General features: G+C 36.6%; 3 protein-coding genes across 3 annotated transcripts in view; 1 reads left to right on the top strand and 2 right to left on the bottom strand.

Annotated features, from left to right (window-relative positions):
• The window catches only part of LOC108736517, a 58,465-nt gene that overhangs the window by 31,959 nt on the left and 3,825 nt on the right, over positions 1-22,681 (bottom strand). The gene's annotated exons all lie outside the window — the stretch shown is intronic.
• Positions 42-14,426, top strand: LOC108734784 (brachyurin-like). Its single transcript, XM_018466457.1, has 7 exons — positions 42-111; positions 3,490-3,636; positions 3,701-3,832; positions 6,604-6,701; positions 8,125-8,291; positions 13,621-13,898; positions 14,304-14,426. Exons 2-7 carry the CDS (start codon positions 3,592-3,594, stop codon positions 14,424-14,426), a joined length of 843 nt encoding a protein of 280 aa, XP_018321959.1. The 5' UTR covers positions 42-111; positions 3,490-3,591.
• The window catches only part of LOC108734776, a 116,905-nt gene continuing 111,588 nt past the window's right edge, over positions 17,365-22,681 (bottom strand). The window contains exon 15 of the mRNA XM_025981280.1: positions 17,365-17,532. Within this exon, the coding sequence (XP_025837065.1) occupies positions 17,365-17,532 (168 nt within the window). The remainder of the gene's footprint in view (positions 17,533-22,681) is intronic.

The raw sequence follows: 22,681 nt of genomic DNA, 5'->3' as shown, positions 1-22,681 counted from the left end.
CTCTAGTGATTTATTGTTAATAAATAAGAAATATTTTCGTGATTGTGATCGTGTTATCAAGTGGACTTCGTGAAGTGCTTTAAGAAACATGTTTCACCAGCATTAACACTGGTAAGTACATCCTTTTTTAACTTGTATTAATAAATTTTTAGTGCCAGTATTGATACATATTTTTAACACAATTTTGACTTACATAAGTAATAAATATAATAAAATTACAAAACGCTCTCGGCTTGGCCACGTCTAAACTTTGTATTTTCTTTTGTTTGAAGGAAAAGTCCATTTACTTATTATAGATTTTGAAACTTCATGGTTCTGATGAAAGCTATTACTAAAAGTGAGTTTCGTTTGTAGTTTTTGGAAGATTTTGTCAAAATTGTTTTCTTTACAAACAAAGTTGCACCACAAAAATAATGGATTGCAAAAATTAATTTTGGAATTTCGCCAATTGCTACATTTCTTGAAACCGCTTATATATTCCGAAATTTCTAGAAATTGCATTTTACTAACTCTATAAGATTGTAGTAATCGATTGAAAAAGTCGATTCTTAACTAAAATATTTCATAAAATAATTTTTTAAATAGTGTTCTTATGTCACAGTCACAATATTAAATATTTTTTAGAAAGATACAGGGTAGAAATTTATATTTTTAAAAATTATAATTAAGCAAAAATCGAAGGTTCTGGTAATTCAGTTTGGATTTGACAATCAGGCGTACCTACATCCTTAAAGAAATTCGTGTTATTAATTAAATAATAGAGAAAAGCTTTCATTGTTTCTTTCTCTAAAATGGAAAGTATTTCGTATCTACAAAAACTGCTTCCGCAAACCATAGCAATCGATGTGTTACAGATACATTACAGTGCATCTCAATGATAATTAATTTAATTAACCAGTACCTACTGCGATGATATCAATACATGAATTCTAAAAGTACCTACATACCGATATGTTTGTCCCGATTGTACTTTATTTATTGTAACTTAGAAATCGTAATTGACTACCAGACGAAAAAGGAAGAACTTTTTTCTTAAGAAATTGATAATGAAAGTCTAAATGCACATAAAAAAGGAAATGGATGGAGATCGTAGAAAGAGTATCGACATCAAGATTAAAAAAGAAGTTGTGCAATGCGGTTTAATGCTTCAATTGTTTGATTTGCAGCACGGAATAGACCGAGAAGACTTTACCACATTCTTCGCCAAAGGCACGTTCCATTAGCACACTAAATTCAATTTCGATATTTGCAATTTTTTTCGGTTCGTTCTTTCAAACAGTCTGATATTGATCTGAGAGAAAATCAAAGGTTAAGGCATTGTGAAACAAAATTACCGATTTTTATATAACGAATTAAAAAATTTCACGAAATTAATGTCTAATTATGTAATTATAACCATCGATTGCAATAGCGGTTTGTCCATTAGAACTCTAACTTTTTGGTATTCCATTTCCACCAATTTCTAATACTGGTGGGCGGGCGGTTCTTCCGCGATTTACCGGAGAGTGGGACGGAAGACCATCTTCAGCATCCTTTTAGGAATGGATAGGATGAGAAATATGAGACGGAAGAGAGTGATAGATCATCACCTGTTGAATATTACTACCCTAGAATTTACTTAAGTGATGCAAGGAAACCACATAAACACTTGGACCGGGGTAGACGGACCCGGAATCGAACCCAATACCTCCCGAATGCGAAGCAATGGTCTAAACCTCTAGACCATGCCGTTCGGCCTAGAAGGGCTGCATAAACCTTAATAATAAAATGCCCAAGAGGCCTTCAGGCAATTAAAAACGCTTCAAAGCAACCTGCCGACAGGGCGTATGCATAACAATGTGAAAATATTTACACATTGCACAAGAGAACAGAAGCGGTAGCATTGGATTCCTTGAAAAAAATTCTGTATAATTCGCAAATTTCAGTTCTCAAGTTTTATTACTTAAGATGAGACCCTACTCTAAAGACTGTCAACAAACAACTGCAGGAATTTCATTCAGTCCTGCTACAAGGACAGATATAAATATCGGGAGGTTCGTCTAGCAGGCGACCGAGCGGCATGGCCTAGAGGTCTAGACCATTGCTTAGCATTCGGGAGGACGCCGGTTCGATTCCGGGTCCGTCTGCCTTGGTCCAAGTTCTTCTGTGGCTTCCTTGGATCACTTAGGCAAATGCTGAGGCAGTAATATTCCACAGATAATCTTTCATTCTCTTCTGTCTTCATTTCGTCCGTCTCATCTTTCTCACCCGAACCACCACCCACCCATTCCCACGATTCCTGAAAGCAGGCTGAAGAGGGCCTTCCGCCCTACCTTCCGGCATAGTCTGGAGGGACTGCCCGCCCACCAGCATTACTGGCTGGTGGGAATGAAACACCCAAAAGTCTAGCAGGACAGTCGGACTAGTCAGCTATCCTGCTAGAAGATTCTTCCGACAGAACAAAGGGGTGGATTTTCTGTCATTAAGAAGTGTCATATGGGTGAATGCTGGATGGCGTCATCACACATTGTTTATTGTTTAAAATAAATTTCATTTTCAGTTTTCAACAGAATCATGGATTACTTCTTAGAAATTACTTTCAGTTGAATATAAGGAATTAACTATTTGGTTTATTTTGCATTTGATTTTACAGCATTTTATCGTTTACATTAGAAATTTCATTATTTCCTTGAGAAAAGTCTAAATCTTGTCCAAAGTCCAAATCGATTGACTAATCTTACACCAGGTAACAAAAAATGTTACAACGAGAGGAAGAGTTGAAATGAGTTGTTGAAGAAGCTAGAATAAAGTGGCGAAACGTTCAAAGAAATTTCGATTGTTTTTTTCGGTTACTGTTTTGGTCTAATTCCTTACGATTTATACCAATATTAAAAAGAAAAAAGATTTACACATCGGCTGGGAAGGGTATCTATATGGAAAATCTACTTCAGTAATACCTCCCCCGTAGACTAAGACGAAGAAGTTTACATTCCTAAACAGTAAATACCTACTAAACATAAGTAAATGCTACTTCGACACCTCTCAGACAGTAGGAGCAATTCGTGTAAATGCCTAAAACATTCTTTCATAGTTTTTTCTTCGGTCTAGCAAAGCTCGTCATAAATTTTAGGGAATTAACCACCTCGCTGGAGGTAGTACCCACTGATTTCCTTTAATTATATTGTCTGTTGGTACCTATGTTATTTTAAGAATGAAATAAATCATTGTGGATTAAATTTTTGAATTCATTTTTAAATCTTAAGTTAGTGGTAGAGAAATAGTGCATAACCTGGGTTCGATTCCCGGTGAGAGCATGACAGCAGTAATAATTTTTCTTCATTAATTTGAGGTTATCTATAGTGGTAAAAATTAATTAATATATTAAAAGTCCTACAAAAATTTCTTCTAAAATTCACAAATCATTGTACCATGTAAACATGATTATTGTAACGTCCAAAGTACCTACTGCCTAAACTACCCCATTTTTGCTAATTTCTTTATTATTTTCAGGGAATCCACTTTTAACCCCAACTATCATGGCCTTAGGATTTCGATATAAAAGAGAAAACCGTTACCAAAGTTAGCAACTAAACAAATACGTCTACCTTAAACATGTTGTACATAATAGTCATCTTAAATTTTCTAACTTTAATTCAGGTACGTTTTTAGCAACCATAATTATATTTTTGAAAATCAAATCTAAGGTGTTTTCTTATCGTAGTGCCAAATGAACCTAGTGACAATCACACCCAATCATCCCGATCCCCTGTTCAATGGATCGCCAGCTCCTCCCGCAATTGCTGCGAGGATAGTTGGTGGAGAAGAAGCGCGACCTAATTCTCTACCCTATCAGGTAAGTTGCGTTGGTCTTTCACAAAACAGTATGATATAAATGTAAAACAAAAATATTCGTATGCAAGGGAAGAACAACCAGGGAAAAAGTAGATATAAAGATAGGAGACGAAATATTAGAAGTCGCTGATTTTCGGTAACTAGAATGTCAGATAAATAAGGAGAGAAGGGGCAGGAGTAGGGATATAAAACAAACAATAGCACAGGGTTAAGCTGCTTTTAACAAAAAGAATCACTTCTATGCATGGGAACGGTTAATTCAAAAATTCAAAAGAGATTGTTAAAACCGTATAGAAACATACCAAATGTGGTGTTACCGTGGATAGAAGAGGTTAGAAATGAGAAGGTGTAGGGCGCTATGGAAGTCAATAATAAATAGACGAGATAAGTTTGTAGGACTCAGGATAGAAAAGAGTGGAGGTGCGTGTCCAACCAGTTTCAGAACTGACGACACTTGGATGAAGACGATGATTTGAAGTATCTAGTTAATATGCATTATAAAACTGACGCGTTTTTGGATTTCATGTCAAAAGAGAAAATATAGTATATAGTATCCATTTAATTCCTAGGTGAATCCTTTTTATTAAGCCTGGGGTTAATTCAGTAAAGTGCATTCAAATTATTACCCCACTGAATCGTTATCAGATCAGAATAATTAACCTTGTGAATACCCCACAACTCTAACGAAAACTTGTTTTTTTTTTTTTAAATAAATAAGTAACTTTGGACCCCTTTGTGGCTTTGATTTCAAACCATATAGAAGAAATAAGGAATGAGTGGTTAGAAGAATAAAAATTTTAGAAATAACTCTATTATATGTCTCTCTGCTATTTCAAAGTATGAAATTTTGAAATACTAGGAGATTGGTTTTAAGGCTTTTATTAAGGCTAAAAACAATTTGAAAATGTAGGCAAATTTTTACTGGTCGGATGATAAGATTGATGTTGTTGAGGATTTTTTTGTTTCGGGACATTTTAGTTTAGTGAAGACTTGTTATTTATACGGATGATGTAATTATAGGTATATTATTATCAAATATTGGGATCTAACCTTAAATTAAAATCGTCTTAAGTATACTGCATTAAATCGAGTTTGGTTATTGATTATATTGAATTAGGTCAAAGTCGACAAACGGCAAAAAGCTATCGTGCCCGCATTGGTCAGCATCATTTTTATTTATTATTCAATAAGATTTAGATAATTCTCCTGCAATAATAGAATTACATTTTGGATTATTTGTTTTATTAAATAAAGTACATAAGTACTTTCTCTTAACAGCAGATTGACTGTTACGCAAACAACCGAAAAAAAAAATTATTTTCTTCTCATTGTCATTGCCTTATTATTTCCTTCCTATTTTTTGTTACGCTCTCAACAAGACAGATTACGACTAGAATCATAAAAGTCACTTGGGAACATTTAAATTGCGACCACGTATATAAAAACGAGACAAACGGTTCAAGAAATCGTTTTCCTATAGATAACAATTTGGTACAAAAGCTCAAATTTACTTTGTACCAATTCGCTATACGTAAGTAGCTAAAAGTCCAAGCAAAATCGACAAGAGTTGTTCAATAACATACATGGTGTTGAATGTTGAGGTGTAATCTACAAAGTGGTCCATACTATAGCGACGAAAAAATGTACTTATTTAATTAATTTTTATCGTAAACATTATGTGATCGATAACCAGCACTTCTTACATTCTCCATCGATGTATCTGTAGAGTTTTTATAGTGCGTACGGTATTTCGTGCACACCTACAGTGGCAGTTCACGCACAGGACCGGCTTAACCACGCTGGTGAATCATATTGTGGTGAAAACGGCTGTATTCCGAACGTCTTCAAAGCTACATAACTAAAAACTTTAAACTTTTGGGTGTTTCATTCCCACCAGCCAGTAATGCTGGTGGGCGGGCAGTCCCTCCGGACTACGCCGGAAAGTAGGGAGGAAGGCCCTCTTCAGCCTGCTTTCAGGAATCGTGGGAATGGGTGGGTGGTGTCTCGGGCAAGAAAGATGAGACCGACGAAATGAAGACAGAAGAGAATGAAAGATTATCTGTGGAATATTACTGCCTCAGCATTTGCCTAAGTGATCCAAGGAAACCACAGAAAAACTTGGACAAAGCCAGACGGACCCGGAATCGAACCGGCGTCCTCCCGAATGCTAAGCAATGGTCTAGACCTCTAAGCCATGCCGCTCGGTATGAATAACTAACAACTGAGCAAGTCCTTTAGTTTGCTTAAGAACTACTACAGAGTAGCACAGTGACAAGCTGTATAATTTTGTAAAACGAATTCCGTCGCTATTGTAATGAGCAATGCGTTTTCGTGGTTAACGTAAGATGGAAATAAGGCACTTCAATTACCTCTAAGTAAATCAACCCGAATCGCTACTGGTCTCCTTATGTCGTTGAAATGTTCTTAGTCTACACGCAATCTCCGAATAATGTTACTACAATATCCCATTTTGTTAGATCACAATTCGTTAATCGTAAATTGAGAAAAAGTGGAGAAAAACGAAGGAGCAGCGATTACTTAGCATAAATTATAAGATAAACGTGACCATCTATAACAGCCAGTCTTGTATGTAAAAATATACGAAAAACAAATGGAAGATAACAACAAGAAATGATGATTTGAAGCAGTAAAGACGTTCTTTAAAATATCTGTAGAACCACACATGTACGAAAAGAGAAAACTTATCTGTTTTTCCCCTCCTGTAGAAAATCGTTTGTTATATATTTTACACAAATTGACTTTTATTTTCAGGCCGCACTTGTAATAAATACAAAAAATGGAGTATTCTTTTGTGGGGGTTCCCTAATATCTACCATGCATGTTCTTACTGCTGCTCATTGTGTCGATGGGTGAGTCTTGAAATTAATTTATTGTTGTGCAACAAGTTTTGTAAAGAAAATAAAAGAGTTTCTCAAATTTTACTGGGTTTCTCGATACCCAGCGTGGCTAACGATATGTCAGAAATAAATTGTGTTTTTTATAGCTCTAAAAGGCCTTTTTGTTTTTGGGAGCGGCTCCTAATCTTTTCCATACCTTTCAGATATATTGTTCAAAGTATTTTATACAAATACTGAAAATGTACTTTATTAAATTCACCCTATTACATTACATATTTTGAAAATTGAATGTTTCTTCGATCACGTGTCTTCAAATTCATATAATTCTTACTATGGTACACGTGTTTATTAAATTATCGAATATTTGTCATCCATTATCTCCTATTCTGTACCATGTGGTAATTTGAAACTCTAAAGGTGGGTATACACTTGATCACGAATACGTTCGAGATAAGGTAAGACAGTACCATAGATATAGAGATTGGACTGTCCATTCTCTATCCACTAGGTATAAAGTAAATATAGACGGAAACGTATGAGAGAGACAAAACGATTGTGCGGCCAGTAGTTGTTTTCTTTTTTCAAGAATTTTGATTGGTCTACGTCACAGTCTTACAGGAGCGGAAGAATGAGGTAAAGAAGAAAGGAAAGGGGCAGATATTGGCTGCATGATCGTTTCCTCTCTTTCTAGAAAGTGGTAAATTTCATGAAGGTAATGCTCAGTCCATTCTCTACTTCTGTGGACGGAACGAATACGTCTAACAAAACGGAACAGGATGTAAAGAACCTTACCTGTAATTTGCTTTGGTTGTTTATCTAAGTTTGCCTAAACTAATTTTTAATTAGTATGAAAAACCGCATTCAAATAAGATTTTGCGAATAATCAAGTGGACTGCATTCATTTCCTAAAATACATTTAGAAAGCAATTTTCAACGGAGTAAATTCATTAAGCGAGTACTTGTCAGGACTGTTAGTTTACTTAATTTATATTTAATTACGACAATTTTTGTTATACTTTTACCGTCACGCGCATAAAATTAGAATTATCCTTTAGTTCTGTTGAATTTTTAAAAGTGTAAATTGATTAAGCTTTTTGTTAATTTAAAAGGAGTCGCTTCCTTAATGTTGCATTTTAAGATAGAAATTTTATCGTACATTAACATAAACAGGCAATTTACTGCCTATATCTATATAAAATTATGAGTTCGATAACTGCGGCATTTGTTTGCGGTAATAAATTCTAGTTCAAGGAAAAATTACGGTCATGTTACGTAATTCTCTAAAACAAAACTCCGGTTGTAAATAAAATTAAAATATAGTAGGTACGGTAGAATAAATTGAAACGAATAAAGAAAAACGACTTGGAAATGAAAAATAAATGACTGTGTTCCTATCAGTTTTCGTTTTATTGCATTCTTAAATTTGTTATTGCAGTGCTGAAAAGGTCGAAGTGATTCTTGGGGCCCATAACATTAGAGAGCTCGAGCCAACACAGAGACGTTACATAACCTCGAAATTTATTATTCATCCTGAATGGGACTCGTACTATCTAACAAACGACATTGCTCTGGTTGTCTTGCCAGAACATGTGCCTTTATCCAGTAAGTACCTAAGTTAATAATAGTTGCCGCCTTTTCAAGTGACTATTTCTTTCAAATGGACACCTCTATCCATTTGTAAATATGCATAATAGAATCTCCTTAGAATTGGTTTGCCTAAATAAGCTAACCAGTGTAAAGTAAAATTATAAAATCTAATTAATTAGAGGAAGGGGTAGTAGAGTTATAAAGCAGAGGATAGCGTAGGGTAGAGTCGCCTTCGATAAATAGAAGTCACTTATATGCTCGCGAACGATTAATTTACAGATTCGAAAAAGATTGTTGAAGGTGTATGTTTGAAGCGCGGCGCTGTACGGGTGCGAAACATGGACGGTGGACGCGACGGATAAGTAAAGGTTAGAAGCGTTCAAAATGTATTGTTACCGGCGAATGATGAGGATACCGTGGATAGAGAAGGTTAGAAATGAATTAGAAAGAACAGGAGAACACAAGATTCAATGAAAGTCAATAAAAAATAGGCGAGATAGGTTGGTAGGACACCTTCTCAATATGAAGGTCTAATCAGAGATATATTGGAGGCATAAACAAGAGTTAAGAGGAGTAAAAGTAGACCTAGATTAGATTACTGTTCGCAAATAGTTAAAATGCAAAGATTATCTCAGAATAGGAGAGTGGAAGTGCGGGTCCAACCAGTCTGAGGACTGACGACCTTATGATGATGATGATGAACGAATGAGAGCTATAAACAAGATCCACATAAACTTTTTAAGGACCAGGGTTCGACTTTATTAAGCGGTTTAAAAGATATTTGCGAATTAAACCACCAAAACGTCGATTGTGTTTTGCAAACGTAATCTGTAGAAGCAGGATAGCCGATAGTACAATATTCTGGAGTTAAATGGAGATAAAAGTGTTTAACTAAAAGATGTAAGGGTGGCTTAGGCTTACTTTCGATGTTCAGGATGTTATGCTTTAACTAGAATCTTCAATCAACAATTTTACATACCCGAGGTGGAAATAAACAATTGGAAAAAAGTAGATTTTATATTTGGTTGTGTAGTTGGTTGCATACAGTCTGGTAAATTTGAGTGTACAGTTGGTTGTAGTTAGGTTCAAACATCATGAAAATGTCGTCAATATTAAGTAGTAGTACTATGCTTTCCGATAACAAGTACTACAGTCCAAATTTGAACCTATTGTACTTTATAAAATCCTAAAAACTATAAAGTAACAATGTTCACCATGATCAGAAATCACCTTCCTCAATTTACTGACCCAACCTATTTCCGCTTACCCATTTCCGTAGCATTCATCTTTGGATCAAAAAGCTACATGAATTTGAAGTCGATAGCTCATTTTATTTAGAAGTAAAAGGGTACAAAGTTTCATGCACCTTAATTATAAATAAATCTAAAGGAAGCGAAAAACAGTCACAAAGAAACCAATTCATTAGTATTATATTGTTTAACTTCATGACATCCCCTTTGACAAGGAACAGGGGAGATCTGATAGAAATTAGGAACGATGCGAACGAGCAACAAAATAGATGTCCTTTGGTGTAATGATTTAATTTATTGCAAACTCCACATTCCTAAGTCAATCGAAATGTATTTATTTTTTGTTTTCTTCTTTTAAAAAAATTATAAAACTGGCAGCCTCAAAATGTTCTCTATTGATTAACTTTCAGAGTGACACAAGTCAACCAAGTAAACTTTTCATGTTTGGTTACCTAAAAATTTTAATATTACTCTTTGCCCAAAAGACTCACAAATGCTGTCAACAATACTTCTGATAGAATATGCAAGGGAAAAATCATCATGAGACACAATTTTTGAGCTCTTTAACGATTTCGGTATTCAAAATATTCAAAAATTCTAAACTTAGGGAGAGGATTCGCCTTAATGTTCTTCTGTATTATTAAATTTTCATTTGATTCTGCCAACCATCTTCAGTTACGATCCATATACGAGGGTGGATTGATAAGTTTCCGGCCTGACCAAGAAAAACAAGGTTTTTAAAAATTTTTTTTTTTTATTTCTCAACATAATCTCCTCCAAGGCTGATACATTTCTCATAGCGGTGTTCCAGTCTATTAATGCCATCTCTATAGACTGATTCGTCAAGCTCCTCAAAATAACCATTTACAGCTTCGATTACTTCTTCATTGTCCGCAAATCTCTTACCGCCAAGCCATTTTTTGAGATTAGGGAACAGAAAATAGTCACTCGGGGCTAGGTCTGGAGAGTAAGGAGGGTGCGGCATCAATTCAAACTTTAGATCGTTGATTTTAGCCGTCGCAACGATTGACGTGTGCGCTGGTGCGTTATCGTGATGAAACAAGATTTTTTTCTTCGCCAGATGAGGTCGTTTAATTTTCACCTCGTGGCTCAAACGTTGCAATAAGTCTGCGTAGTATTGACCAGTGATAGTATTACCCTTTGCAAGGTAATCAATGTATATAATACCTCTTGCATCCCAAAAAACAGTAGCCATAACCTTGTTCGCCGAAAAAATTGTTTTTGCCTTCTTTGGAGTTGGTTCCCCTGGTCCAATCCACTGTTTAGACTGTTCTTTGGTTTCAGGAGTGTAGTGGTGGACCCACGTTTCGTCAACGGTTACGAATCGACGCAAAAATTCGCTTGGATTACGCTTATACAATGACAAATTTGCGGTAGAAATGTTTTTTCGAATCAATTTTTGGTCGACTGTTAGCAAACGCGGCACCCATCTTGCACAGAGCTTTTCCATATGCAAATGTTGGTGCAAAATATGTTGCACACGTTCATATGACATCTTACAGGTCTCAGCTATCTCACGCACTTTCAATCTGCGGTCTCCCAGCACTATTTGATGAATTTTTTCGATCATATCTGGAGTTGTGACCTCAACGGGGCGTCCTGAGCGAGGCCCATCAGAGGTGCTCACACGACCCTTTTTAAACTCGGAAACCCACTGCTTAACGGTTGAATATGACGGGGAGGATGTCCCCAGTGTTGAGTCCATCTCTTTTTTAATTTCCTTCGGCGTTAACCCCTTCAAATAAAAGTATTTGATGACAGCACGATTTTCCTGCTTTTCCATTTTTACGAAAACCACAGAGGCGTCTTGTTCAGCGTGCTGTCAAACCTACACTAGCAAGGAGATCGGGCTGAAACTATAGCTACAAGCTATCCAAGGATGGTACTATAGAATGTCACCTCAAGGTAGGCCTAGTGGCGTCATCTCTTGGTTAGGCCGGAAACTTATCAATCCACCCTCGTAATTTGAGGTACTCCATAAAAGTTTTAAGATCTCATTAAGTTTAATATCGTTCTGACATTTGAACAACACTTATAATGGTATATACAAACAGTTAAGACTGCAAGAAGGCGATTATTTCTTAAGAAATTACAACAAGTTATTGCCATCGATGCTAAAGAAGTCGATTACGTCCACATTAGAACAACTACGTACAAGCTTGCAGATATTGATAGCGTAAATAATCGAACTATTCAAGCAAACCGCTGAAAACTAAGAACCGCCACAAATACGTTCTTACATGTTCGACGAAAGAACATGTTAACTTACTCAATTGTGAAAGAAACACAACAAAAGACTACAAACAGAAAAGGGTTCCATTAACACTGGAAAATGGAATTAACAATTACTGTTTCGAAATCCTTTATGTCATTTATTTAATTTAACTATTGCATCAATCGCATAATTTTTACGAAACAATATTTCTATGGTTTAAATAATTTTGATTTTAAATTCGAAACTATTATTTCCGTTGACAAAATATACACAGCTCTGCCCTAGGAAACACTAGGAATGCATTTATTTTACGAGAAAATATTAATATATACAGAAAAGGGTTGATCATGGGTATACGCCGCGCGGGGATTGCCGCTCCACGCGCCGTGTAAAAGCCATGTTACATCAATCAAAGAAACCGCGAGTCTTCGCCTGTCTGCTCCAGGACGCGCCGAACCCGTTGCGTAGAGTGTGTATTAGTAATTTCCATACCGTGTAAGGAATTCAGCATGGGAACACGCCGCGTGAGGATTGCTGCTCCATGCGCCGTGTAAAGATCAGGTTACACAACGCGTGGGGCGTGGATCGACATTAAACGCGCCTGCCACCGTCGCAAAAAGAAATCAAAGAAACCGCTAAGACGCTCCTTTCAGCTCCAGACCGCGCCAAACTCGTTACACGTAAAGGACATCTTACACAGCGTGTGGAGCGTCCATCGGCATTACACGCGCCTATCACCATCGCAAAAGGGAATCAGAGAAACCGTTAAGACGCGCCTGTTCGCTCCAGGCGGCGCCGAACCCGTTGCGTAGAATGTGGATTAGCAATCTTCGTGCCGAATAAAGAATTCAGCATGGGCATAGACCGCGTGAAAGTTGCCGCTCCACGCGCCGTGTAAAGGCCACGTTATACAACGCGTGGGGCTAAGTCGGCATTACACGCGCACACCACCGTCACAGAAAGAAATCGCAAAGACGCACTGTCCGCTCCAGACCGTGCCGAACCTGTTACATGGGGTGTGGATTGGCAATCTCCGTGTCGTGTAAAGGTTTCAGCATGGGCACACACCACGCGAGGTATTCAGCTCCACACGCATTTTTACACGACGCGTAGGGCGTATATCGAGAATACACGCAGCTGTCACTTGCATGAAAGGAAGTCAAAGAAACCTCTTAGATGCTCCTTTCCGCTCCAGACCGCGCTAAACCTGTTATACGTGGTGTGGATTGGCAATCTCCGTGCCGTGTAAAGGGGCATACGCAGCCCGAAGATTGCCGCTCACGCGCCATGTAAAGGACATGTTACACAGCGCGTGGAGCGTGGATCGGCATTACACGCGCCCGCCATCGTCGTAATAAGAAACCAAAGAAATAGCTAAGATACGCCTGTCCGCTCCAGACCGCGTCGAATCAGTTACACGGGGTGTGGATTGGCAATTTCCGTGCCGTCTAAAGGTTTCAGAATGGTCACACGCCACGCGAGGTATGCCGCTCCACGCGCCGTGTAAAGGTCATGTTACACAACGCGTGGGGCGTAAGTCGGCATTACTAGCGCCTGTCACGGTCATGAAAAGAAATCAAAGAAACCGCTAAGACGCGCTGTCCGTCCAGGCCGTGCCGAACCCGTTACGAGTGTGAATTTTCAATCTTCGTACCGAGTAAAGGGCTCAGCATGGGCACACACCGCGCGATGATTGCCGCTCCACGCGCCGTGTAAAAGACAAGTTATACAGCGCGTGCAGCGTGGATCAGCACTACACGCGTCCGCGAACATTTCGCTTGCCAGCATTTTTCAATGCATGATAATAAGTCAGTTAATATTGAATAAATAAAATAGAAGAAATAACTTTGCATTTTAGGACATATCCAAGTTGTTGCTTTACCATCGCTATCCGAAGCGAGAAGTACCTTTAGGGGAATGACTGGGATAATAAGTGGCTGGGGAAGGGCATCAGATGAAAATAAGAAAATCAGTAATGTGCTTCGACTGGTCGAAACGGACGTCATTAGTAATCACTGGTGTAACGTTCAATATTTGGGTATTATCAAATCCACCCAGATTTGTACATCAGGAGATTTAGGGAAGAACACTTGCAACGGAGATTCAGGAGGACCTTTAGTAGTTAATAATCGACAGGTAAAGTCCACATTTTTAGTACTATTTTCAAGATTCAATTCAAAACAGTTAAAGAAAACCTTATTTCGCATTTCAGTTATTTTTATTGTTCGAAATGACAAGGAATTTATCTCATTTTATCGATGTTAGTAAAACATTTCAGTATTTCCGCCCTAGAAGTAAATCATAGAATCTGTCTCCAATCTTTCTAATTTCACATTATACTTTCATATTCTTCCTTTAACATTAATTGAGTCTTTTGTTACATTAAGCATTCCGGAATTACAAGTAACTTACAATATAAGAATTATTCTTCAGTTAATTGTAAACTTTTGTTATTATCTTAACTACGGCTGCAAAAGCCTTAAAAATATCAAGAGGCAGATTATGAGAAAACAGTAATATCGATTATTATTTATGTTTCAGGTTGGTATAGTATCATTCGGAGTGGCATTTGGATGCCAAGTAGGTTGGCCAGCAGTGTTTACTAGAGTTGGAAATTATTTAGTTTGGATATCCAAATCGACTGGAATTTCTATCAGAATTTAGCAACCTTAAATTGATTTTGACTCAAATTTATTTAAATGTAAATATCATAAATAACACTTTCGTATTGAAATAATAAATGCGACAAAATATATGTGTGTTTCTAGTTGTACTGATTTGATATTTAAACACCTTCTCGCACTATTACTACTTTTATTTAACTATTTGCTGTCTAATTAACACTTCTATTATTAATTAGTTATCAATTCACCACTATATGAACACTTTGTCACTTCTTTACTCCTACTACATTACTTTGTATCGCCTCGAACTCCTTCTCGTACTAGTACTATTGCTACTACTACGGAACAACTACTTATAGAGGCTGGCAGTGTTCTAGAATGACCCAGTATATGTCATCTAGAAACCAGGTCTTCTTTGTCACTATGTATGGTGGGTTGCCTACATACATGTGACAATATTATTGGGGTGCAGACTGTAATTACTGTATGTATACTTCGTTTAGTTTCTGTAGCGATTTGACCTTCAGTTTGACAAAGTAGAAAAGAACAGCACTAAGCCAGAAAAGAAGGGAGACAACTCTCGGCCAAACTCTTAACCGGTGAGGAGCGTATAATCCGTACAATACTGCACGGAAAAATTGGCCATTTTATCCACTACAATTGCATTGCTCGAATGTGCTGTTATTGGTACCATTTACTACTAAAAATATCAACGAGATGTTTATTTATATTTGAAGACATATTAAAGGCTTTAACGCTTGTATTCGACTCGCACTATTATTTATGATTGAACAGAACTTTTGGCAGGTACTGTATGAAAAAGTAAGTTCAATGAACAAGAGTCGAGAGTATAATGAGCTTTTTCTCCCTACCTACGATTTTGCCAGCGCACATCCAAGACATTAGAAGGGGCACATTGCTAGAGAAAGTAAATGAAGTATACTTTGTAGAAACATTGTCTGTATACTTCATCTTAGTGCACCTCCACTTCTCCCTATCTTGAACTAATATCAGACCATTCGCGAACGGTAATCTATTCCAAACCTACTTCAACCCTCCTTAACTCCAGTTTTTTCTTCTAATATGTCTCTAACTAACCTTTCATGCTATGAAAAGGTAACTGCTACTAAAACTGATTTCAAATGGTTAGAAATATGCCCCTTCCCTTTAACTGGTTTCCAAATTGAATCATATTTTATATCGTCTTGCTCGAATCTAAAGTGTATTCTTTCTATTCGCGCAGCTTTCGTCAAAATCGCATCTCTAACCGTTTGAAACGAGTTGTGTAGTAGTTCAATTGTATTTTCAATAAACTGAATTTTTGTATAGATCACTTAATTTTACGACATATTTTGTTATTCATGTAGGCAGAATTCGGTAGGTACTTCGAAGCTAGTGCTTCCATATCGTGCATTAACCGAAACGATTTGAATTACAACATTTCAGAGTAGAATAATGGTTCCGAATACAAAGTGCAATAATAATTCCCATGCACCGTTTCTAACGGGAAATCGAAATAAAATTGAATAATGTATGTATTTCTATCGTAATAAACAGTTGGTAGCCCTTTCGAAACGTTCTAGAAACCGATAAATAATCCCTTTAAAAAGCTATGCAGACGTGCTTTTTGTTTCAAAATGGGTAAATCCATTATACGGTTTTCATCACTTCGAAATCCTTCTTTTTCGAAGGTGTGATTGCAATATTAAAAAACTGCTCATGAAAACAAGTTGCTTTTTAAACTCTTTAGATAGAACGTTTGTTAATACATAGTAATAAATTATCTCGCTTTTCCGACCAATTTTCGGGTTTTGAGCTTTGACATTTTAAAAAGATAAATTAGTAAGTAGATAACTTTCTCCTTCAAATTGTTTTTGAAATTAGAAATCATATTATCGTTGTTAATCTTTATAAACTAAACCATAGCAGTATGAAATTAAATCTTATTGATACATTAATCTGAATTAACTTCTACCAACTACAGATAACCTCAAATTAATAAAAATTAGCTGCTGTCGTCCTCGCTGGGAATCGAATACAAGTCCCTGGCTTTACACACCAATGCTTTGACCAATTTTTACACATTAATTTGAAATTATCTATAGTTGGTAGAATTAGTTAATGTTTTAAAAATTAACCCCTATAAAAAAGAAAAAATCTTCCAGTTCCAAAATCTTCAAAAAAAAATTGAGAAACTTTTAAACATTACGAATATTATAAAATGTAGTTTTAGGAGTTTTGTTAGTAGTATTGTACATATTATATGCAGTGGTTGAACCGTCCAAATTTGGACCGATGAGTACCGTTGCCAATTGTGCACTGAAACTTTAATCATGGCGATACCCCACGCCATAACATAACCTAAACCCTTGATGTACTTATCCCTGGCAAACATAGGTAGGTACAGTTTAATACAGTCGTAGAATAAACTTAATAAAAGCGGCTGAAAGATGCATCATTAGGTACTACATAATCATGAATTTAGTATAAAATTTTAAAGCTTCAATTAGTAATTAAAGGTAGGGGTTAAAAAGGTAAAGACATCATAATTTTATTGTCTTAGTAACTCATTTAATTAAAATGTTCCATCTAAAGCCAACAGCTAAATCCATCTCATAGTTTTAAAAGTTCTTTACATAGGTATCATATTTTCATTAAGCTGATGAAATCTCTTAGATCCAAAAAACTTCTTGACACGCAAAATATTGAATAAAAAGTACCCAAATTAGGGTAAATCGCAATTCTCTCCACACCTTAACAAAGTTGAATAATTTTGTAAACTGCGGCTGTACGAGGTCTAATCCCTTTGCTCCGCCCCTGACCTACTTACAATAACAAATTTGCAAATAGTTGGCATTTATTTTTCAACATAGTGTCCCATCGATGTTCTAGCATTGCTAACGCCTCCCAGAAGAAAGATCCTTCAGTATCTCAAAACCACAATTTGCCTCATATATCACCAAATTATCGAAAATCCTTTACCGCGCAAGGATTTCTTTAAGTTTTGCGAAGTGTCGGTAGTCGCTAGGAGCCACATCTGGCGAACATGGCGGATGGAAGGCCGTCTTAGCTATTGTAGCTTTTGCAATAACGAGCATATGATTGGGTGCAAGAGAACGACCATGCGCAACTTCCCTGACGTTTTTCTTGTATTAATTGCCATAATAAGCGCCTGTAATTGTGACCCCCTTCTGCAGGAAATCTAATACCAAAATTACACCTTCAGAATCCTAAAACATTCTGCGACATTATTAGTGTATTCTTTTCAGCCAAGATTCTAGTACAAGCAACGATGTATGAGCAGGGGTGTTATCACGATGCAACGGCCAATTTTTGTTCATCCACCAATCCAGGCGTTTCTGGCGGATTGCTTCTCGCAAATTGTGCATAACTTGCAGGTAATATTCCTTATTGACCGTATTGCCCTGCTACAAGAACTCATGATGCACCACGTCCCTGCAATCCATGAAAACTGTAAGCAAAACTTTCAGATTCGACCTAACTTTTTTCGGTCTTCGCTCGTGCGACAGCTTCTATTGGGATGATTGAGCTTTGGTTTCCACGTCATAACCATAAAGTCATGATTCTCCACCAATTATGACCTTTTGGAGCAAATTTGGCCAGTCGCAGACAGGATTCAGCAGCTCTTTAGAAATGTTAATGCGATGCAGTGTTTTTGGTCGAAATTGAGCAGTTTTGATACGAATTTCGCCGCGACCCATCTCATGCCTAAATCATTGGTAAAAATCGGATGGCAGGAATCAATCGATATGTTTAGGAACTCAGCAACTTCTCTAATGGTGGTTCGACGATTGGTCAAATATTTTCTTTACTTCATCAATGTTTTCGTCTGTTGTTGACGTGCTCGGGCGTCCGACACGTTCTTCATCTTTCACATCTTCTCGACCATCTCAGAAAGTTTTGTACCACCGATAAACGTTGCTTCGTACCAAGGTAGCTTCACCATATGCCACAATGAACATTCGGAATGGGTCCGAGCACTTACTTTTATTTTTCACATAAAATTTGATACAGATCCTTCGATCCATTTTTTGGAATAGGCAAAAATTGAAGACGAGCGAAAACACGTCCATGCAAAGAAGCTGTTAAAAATTAACTGAACATTCAACATGGCTGAACTTGTTGATGTAAATGAGAGACATGAGTACCAACATAACACGAAATTCGCGATACTTTTTGAACATACCTCGTACATACAATCCGTACAGCGAAAACGGCTCTCTTAATTGCTATAGCTCTAATTGAATGCGCCCGATTTTCTAAAATGTCTTTGACATACGCATATCGATTAAAATTTGTCAGTGACTGATCCTTTAATCCAAAATTGGTTGAGAAGTCGCGAGGTTTGTTTGCTTGTTTGTTTTGGAAATTTCAAAAGACATTTCGTTTTCGTAATTTAATCGGAGATCGTTTCCCCAGTAAAATTTAAATTAGGCAAACTCTGATAAGTAATTAGGCCGTTCTTGGGTTTCTAATGACTGAATAAACGGAACAAATAAGGGAGAGTTAAAAGCAAAGTTAATGGAAACTGAAGTACCTACGTGTACATGCGAACGGATTGCAAACGTTTTCGTTTAATCGGTCAATAATAATACGTCTACGTTCCTATCCGAACATAATTAAGCCAGTTGTTCAGTGCCTATTGCAAAGTAATAATTAACAAAAGTTTTGTCTATTTGATCAATACAATAAGCATGTTTGTCATTAATAATGAGTAAAATTGCTTTGAGTCTTGCAGTCTCGGTCATGCGAAAATGCAAGATCAAGATTAAGACCAAGACTGTCTTTATACTACGAAGATTAAAACTAAGATCAAATGAACAAGACCAAGACTGAAACCAGCATCAAGTATGCAAGACCAACACGAAATACGTAAGATTAAATAAATAATTATTATTACTTAAGGTCAAGATGTTAAATATACTTAAAAATGTAGGGATGAATAAAATAATTCGAAGTGGTCTGTATTTTGTCTAAACTGTCAGACGCGGATCGCGATTTCGATCTTTTTGGATCAACTTTTACCTGCTGTCTTAACAGTGCGTTTTAGAAAATACCACAAATGGCGCGATAAACGACATGCTACATTTTAGGATTACGTATGCTCCAACAAGGTCCACTTGTGTGGATATCTACTTGCTAAAACGAATCCCGGCGTAGCTAACCTCAACGTGATAGGCACGTTACCATAATCAAATAAAATAATTCGAAGTGGTCTGTATTTTGTCCAAACTGCCAGACGCGGATCGCGATTTCGATCTTCTTGGATCTCATCAGCGCGTTGTAGTCAGCTCCGACAGAACACAGACCAACTTTTACCTGCTGTCTTAACAGTACGTTTTAGAAAATACCACAAATGGCGCGGTAAACGCCATCTGTAGTACGATGCTACATTTTAGGTTTACGTGTGCTCCAACAAGGTCCACTTGTGTTGATATCTACTTACTAAAACGTAGGGATAAGTTACAGAGATAGAAAAGTGATACTTGGTTTGTATAAAGAGCAACAGGCAGTTATAGAGCTGAAGTTGCAACGTAAGGAAGTAAATATTAGGAAGCGAGTCAGACAGGGATGCACACTTTCACTGCTCCTTCTTAATCCATACATCGAAGACGCGATCAACATCATTAAAGACAGTACAACTGTAGAGATAGATGTACAGGGGCAAAAGATTGATATGCTTAGATTTGCAGATGATACAGCAGTATTACCATCTAGCAAGCAGGAGTTAGAGATACCTTTAAATAAAATGGAAGCGGTATTGACAAAACAGTATTGTATGAAAATAAATAAAAGTAAAACAAAAATACTGGCATGCAAGGAAAGAAAAAGTAGGGAAAAGCGAAAATAAAGATAGGAGACGAAAGATCAGAAGAAGTGGCCAACTTTAGGTATCTATAGGTAGTCAGATCTAGCAGATTCATGACGGAAAAGAAGATACTTTTAGTTGCCAGATCGTATACTAAAGTAGCGCCTAGTTTTTTTGTCTATTGTTATTAGAACCGAGTACGTGTGAGCGAAGAGGGATGAAAAATCAATTTGGCCAGTACGTATAAAATTAAATAAAACTATCTAAGTGTTAAAACTGTTTAAAATTTGTTCTGTGAGCTAAACTCCTAACAAATAGTGAAGAAAGTTTGTGTTACACGCTGAGAGTTTCTTTCGTCTACGATCTTGGAATACAAATTACCTTTTAGTTTTTAGAGCACTCCATCGGCTTAAATTATTTTAGATTTTTCCCTACAAACGCAATCATAATAGATAAATTCTAAAATATAATGTCAATGGTTTTAATTAATAATCCAATATTCTCTACATAAAAAGCCAATGCGGGGGATCGACAGGGGCTGTTCATAAACCATATGGAAAACGGATCTGTAAGGGTACAGAAATCTAGTAAAAGGTCATTCCGAACATTTGGGGAGGGGGGTGGGGTTGACACATGAGCAACGTAATTTATTATTTTACTGTTAAAAATGAAGTGTTTGGTATTTTTGGCGCCAGTTATCGAATGTCTCGAAGAAAAAGATGCAGAAATGGACTGATGTGTATTACCTACATCAAAAGCGATTGCGATGGACCGACAGACAAACTGATAAATAATGATGATGTATAAGATTATAAGAAGGTAGAAAATCCTCTTATTCACTTTATTAATGATAATAAATGTACCGTATTTATGATTGTAATTTTTGGGGTCTTCCCAGTCCTCATTAGTGATTCATGACGGTACAAAACGTGGGTGTGAAGGGTATCAACAGAGCTTTTACACAATGTTGTGAATACAATGTTTTATTCATAAAAACATGGAGCAAATTTGCTAGCTCGAATAATAATCTGATGTTATGGATTTCGTATACATATTTCTTAGTAGTACAGCGTACTTTAGTTTCATCATTAATAAACTTCAACTCATTAAAAGTAGTAATAGGTATCTTCTATATGAAGCTTGGGCTTTTGATTTATATGGCATTTTTAACACCTTTCGGTTTCAACACGTAAAAATGTATGAACTTTATAAGTACTCTTTATACGGTAGGTGCTTTTAGGTTGTCGTATATTTTACATTATTAATGAGCAAAATTAACTCAGACAAAAATTATATTGTCAATATATTACGCGAATTTAAGAAATGGAAGAGAAGAATCTCATGGATGATACACAAAGAAAAGGGGGAAGAACACTGGATGCATTATACATAGAAAAAAGCCATTGAGGAAGAAATAAAGAAAGAATAAGGAGAAATCTTCCTACTCTTTGCTGATATGAAGGAAGTCCTTGACAGGATAAACAGAAAGAATATATGGAGTATAATGGAAGAAAAAGGAATAAATATGAAATTAAGGAATAGGATAGAAGAAATATATGAAGCAATAACATCATTTAAAGTGAGAATCAATGAAAAAAACTCAGAAAAAATTATCACGAGTAACGGGATGGGACAACGATGTCCCTTGAGTACAGAGGTAGTCATGGAAAAGAAGAAAGTATGGACAGTATCTAGAAAAGAGAAGAAAGAAGAACACAATATTTACTTTTACCAGTGGGCTGACTCAATAATGTTTTTTAATGTTTAGGATAAACAGGATGTTCTTGACTTAAAAATAAATTAAATGCAATTATACAAAATAACATAGAAAGTGCTTGAACCCTTCAAAGATATACGTGAAGCCCTTTTGGTTTAATTTAAGCACTTGTATGCCTAAAGCCTTTTCTCAAATGCCTAGAGTTTTGAATTGAATTAGTTTTTGATATCAAAATGTAATTTATTAAGGCTTAGAAGTTACGGCTCATTTTTTAGGAAGGTTGTGCCTAACACGCTGCAACGATTTGGTATCCTACTGCAGAAAGCGAATAGAAACTGTTCAACATAAATTCTTTAGAATTTTAGCACCACGGCTAGGTTTACCTGATCCGTTTTTAAATCACGAATATACTATCACATCAGTCGCATCACGTATTCCGTCTCTTGTCTCTCTTAGAGTTTCTTCTGATATAAAATTTTTGTACAAATTGTTAAACGGTATTATACGAGGGTGGATTGATAAGTTTCCGGCCTAACCAAGAGATGACGCCACTAGGCCTACCTTGAGGTGACATTCTATAGTACCATCCTTGGATAGCTTGTAGCTATAGTTTCAGCCCGATCTCCTTGCTAGTGTAGGTTTGACAGCACGCTGAACAAGACGCCTCTGTGGTTTTCGTAAAAATGGAAAAGCAGGAAAATCGTGCTGTCATCAAATACTTTTATTTGAAGGGGTTAACGCCGAAGGA

Source organism: Agrilus planipennis, unplaced genomic scaffold (genome assembly GCF_000699045.2).
Source record: "Agrilus planipennis isolate EAB-ADULT unplaced genomic scaffold, Apla_2.0 scaffold5, whole genome shotgun sequence".
NCBI classification, from domain to species: domain Eukaryota; kingdom Metazoa; phylum Arthropoda; class Insecta; order Coleoptera; family Buprestidae; genus Agrilus; species Agrilus planipennis.
This window is presented reverse-complemented; position numbering and strand designations above follow the sequence as displayed.

What these genes read in the sequence shown, in the direction of transcription:
- LOC108734784 (XM_018466457.1), top strand. Translation starts at nt 3,592, where the DNA reads ATGTTGTACATAATAGTCATCTTAAATTTTCTAACTTTAATTCAG. An exon ending in ATTTTCTAACTTTAATTCAG is followed by an intron (nt 3,637 to 3,700) that starts GTACGTTTTTAG and finishes TTCTTATCGTAG; the next exon opens with TGCCAAATGAACCTAGTGAC. An exon ending in AGAACATGTGCCTTTATCCA is followed by an intron (nt 8,292 to 13,620) that starts GTAAGTACCTAA and finishes TTTGCATTTTAG; the next exon opens with GACATATCCAAGTTGTTGCT.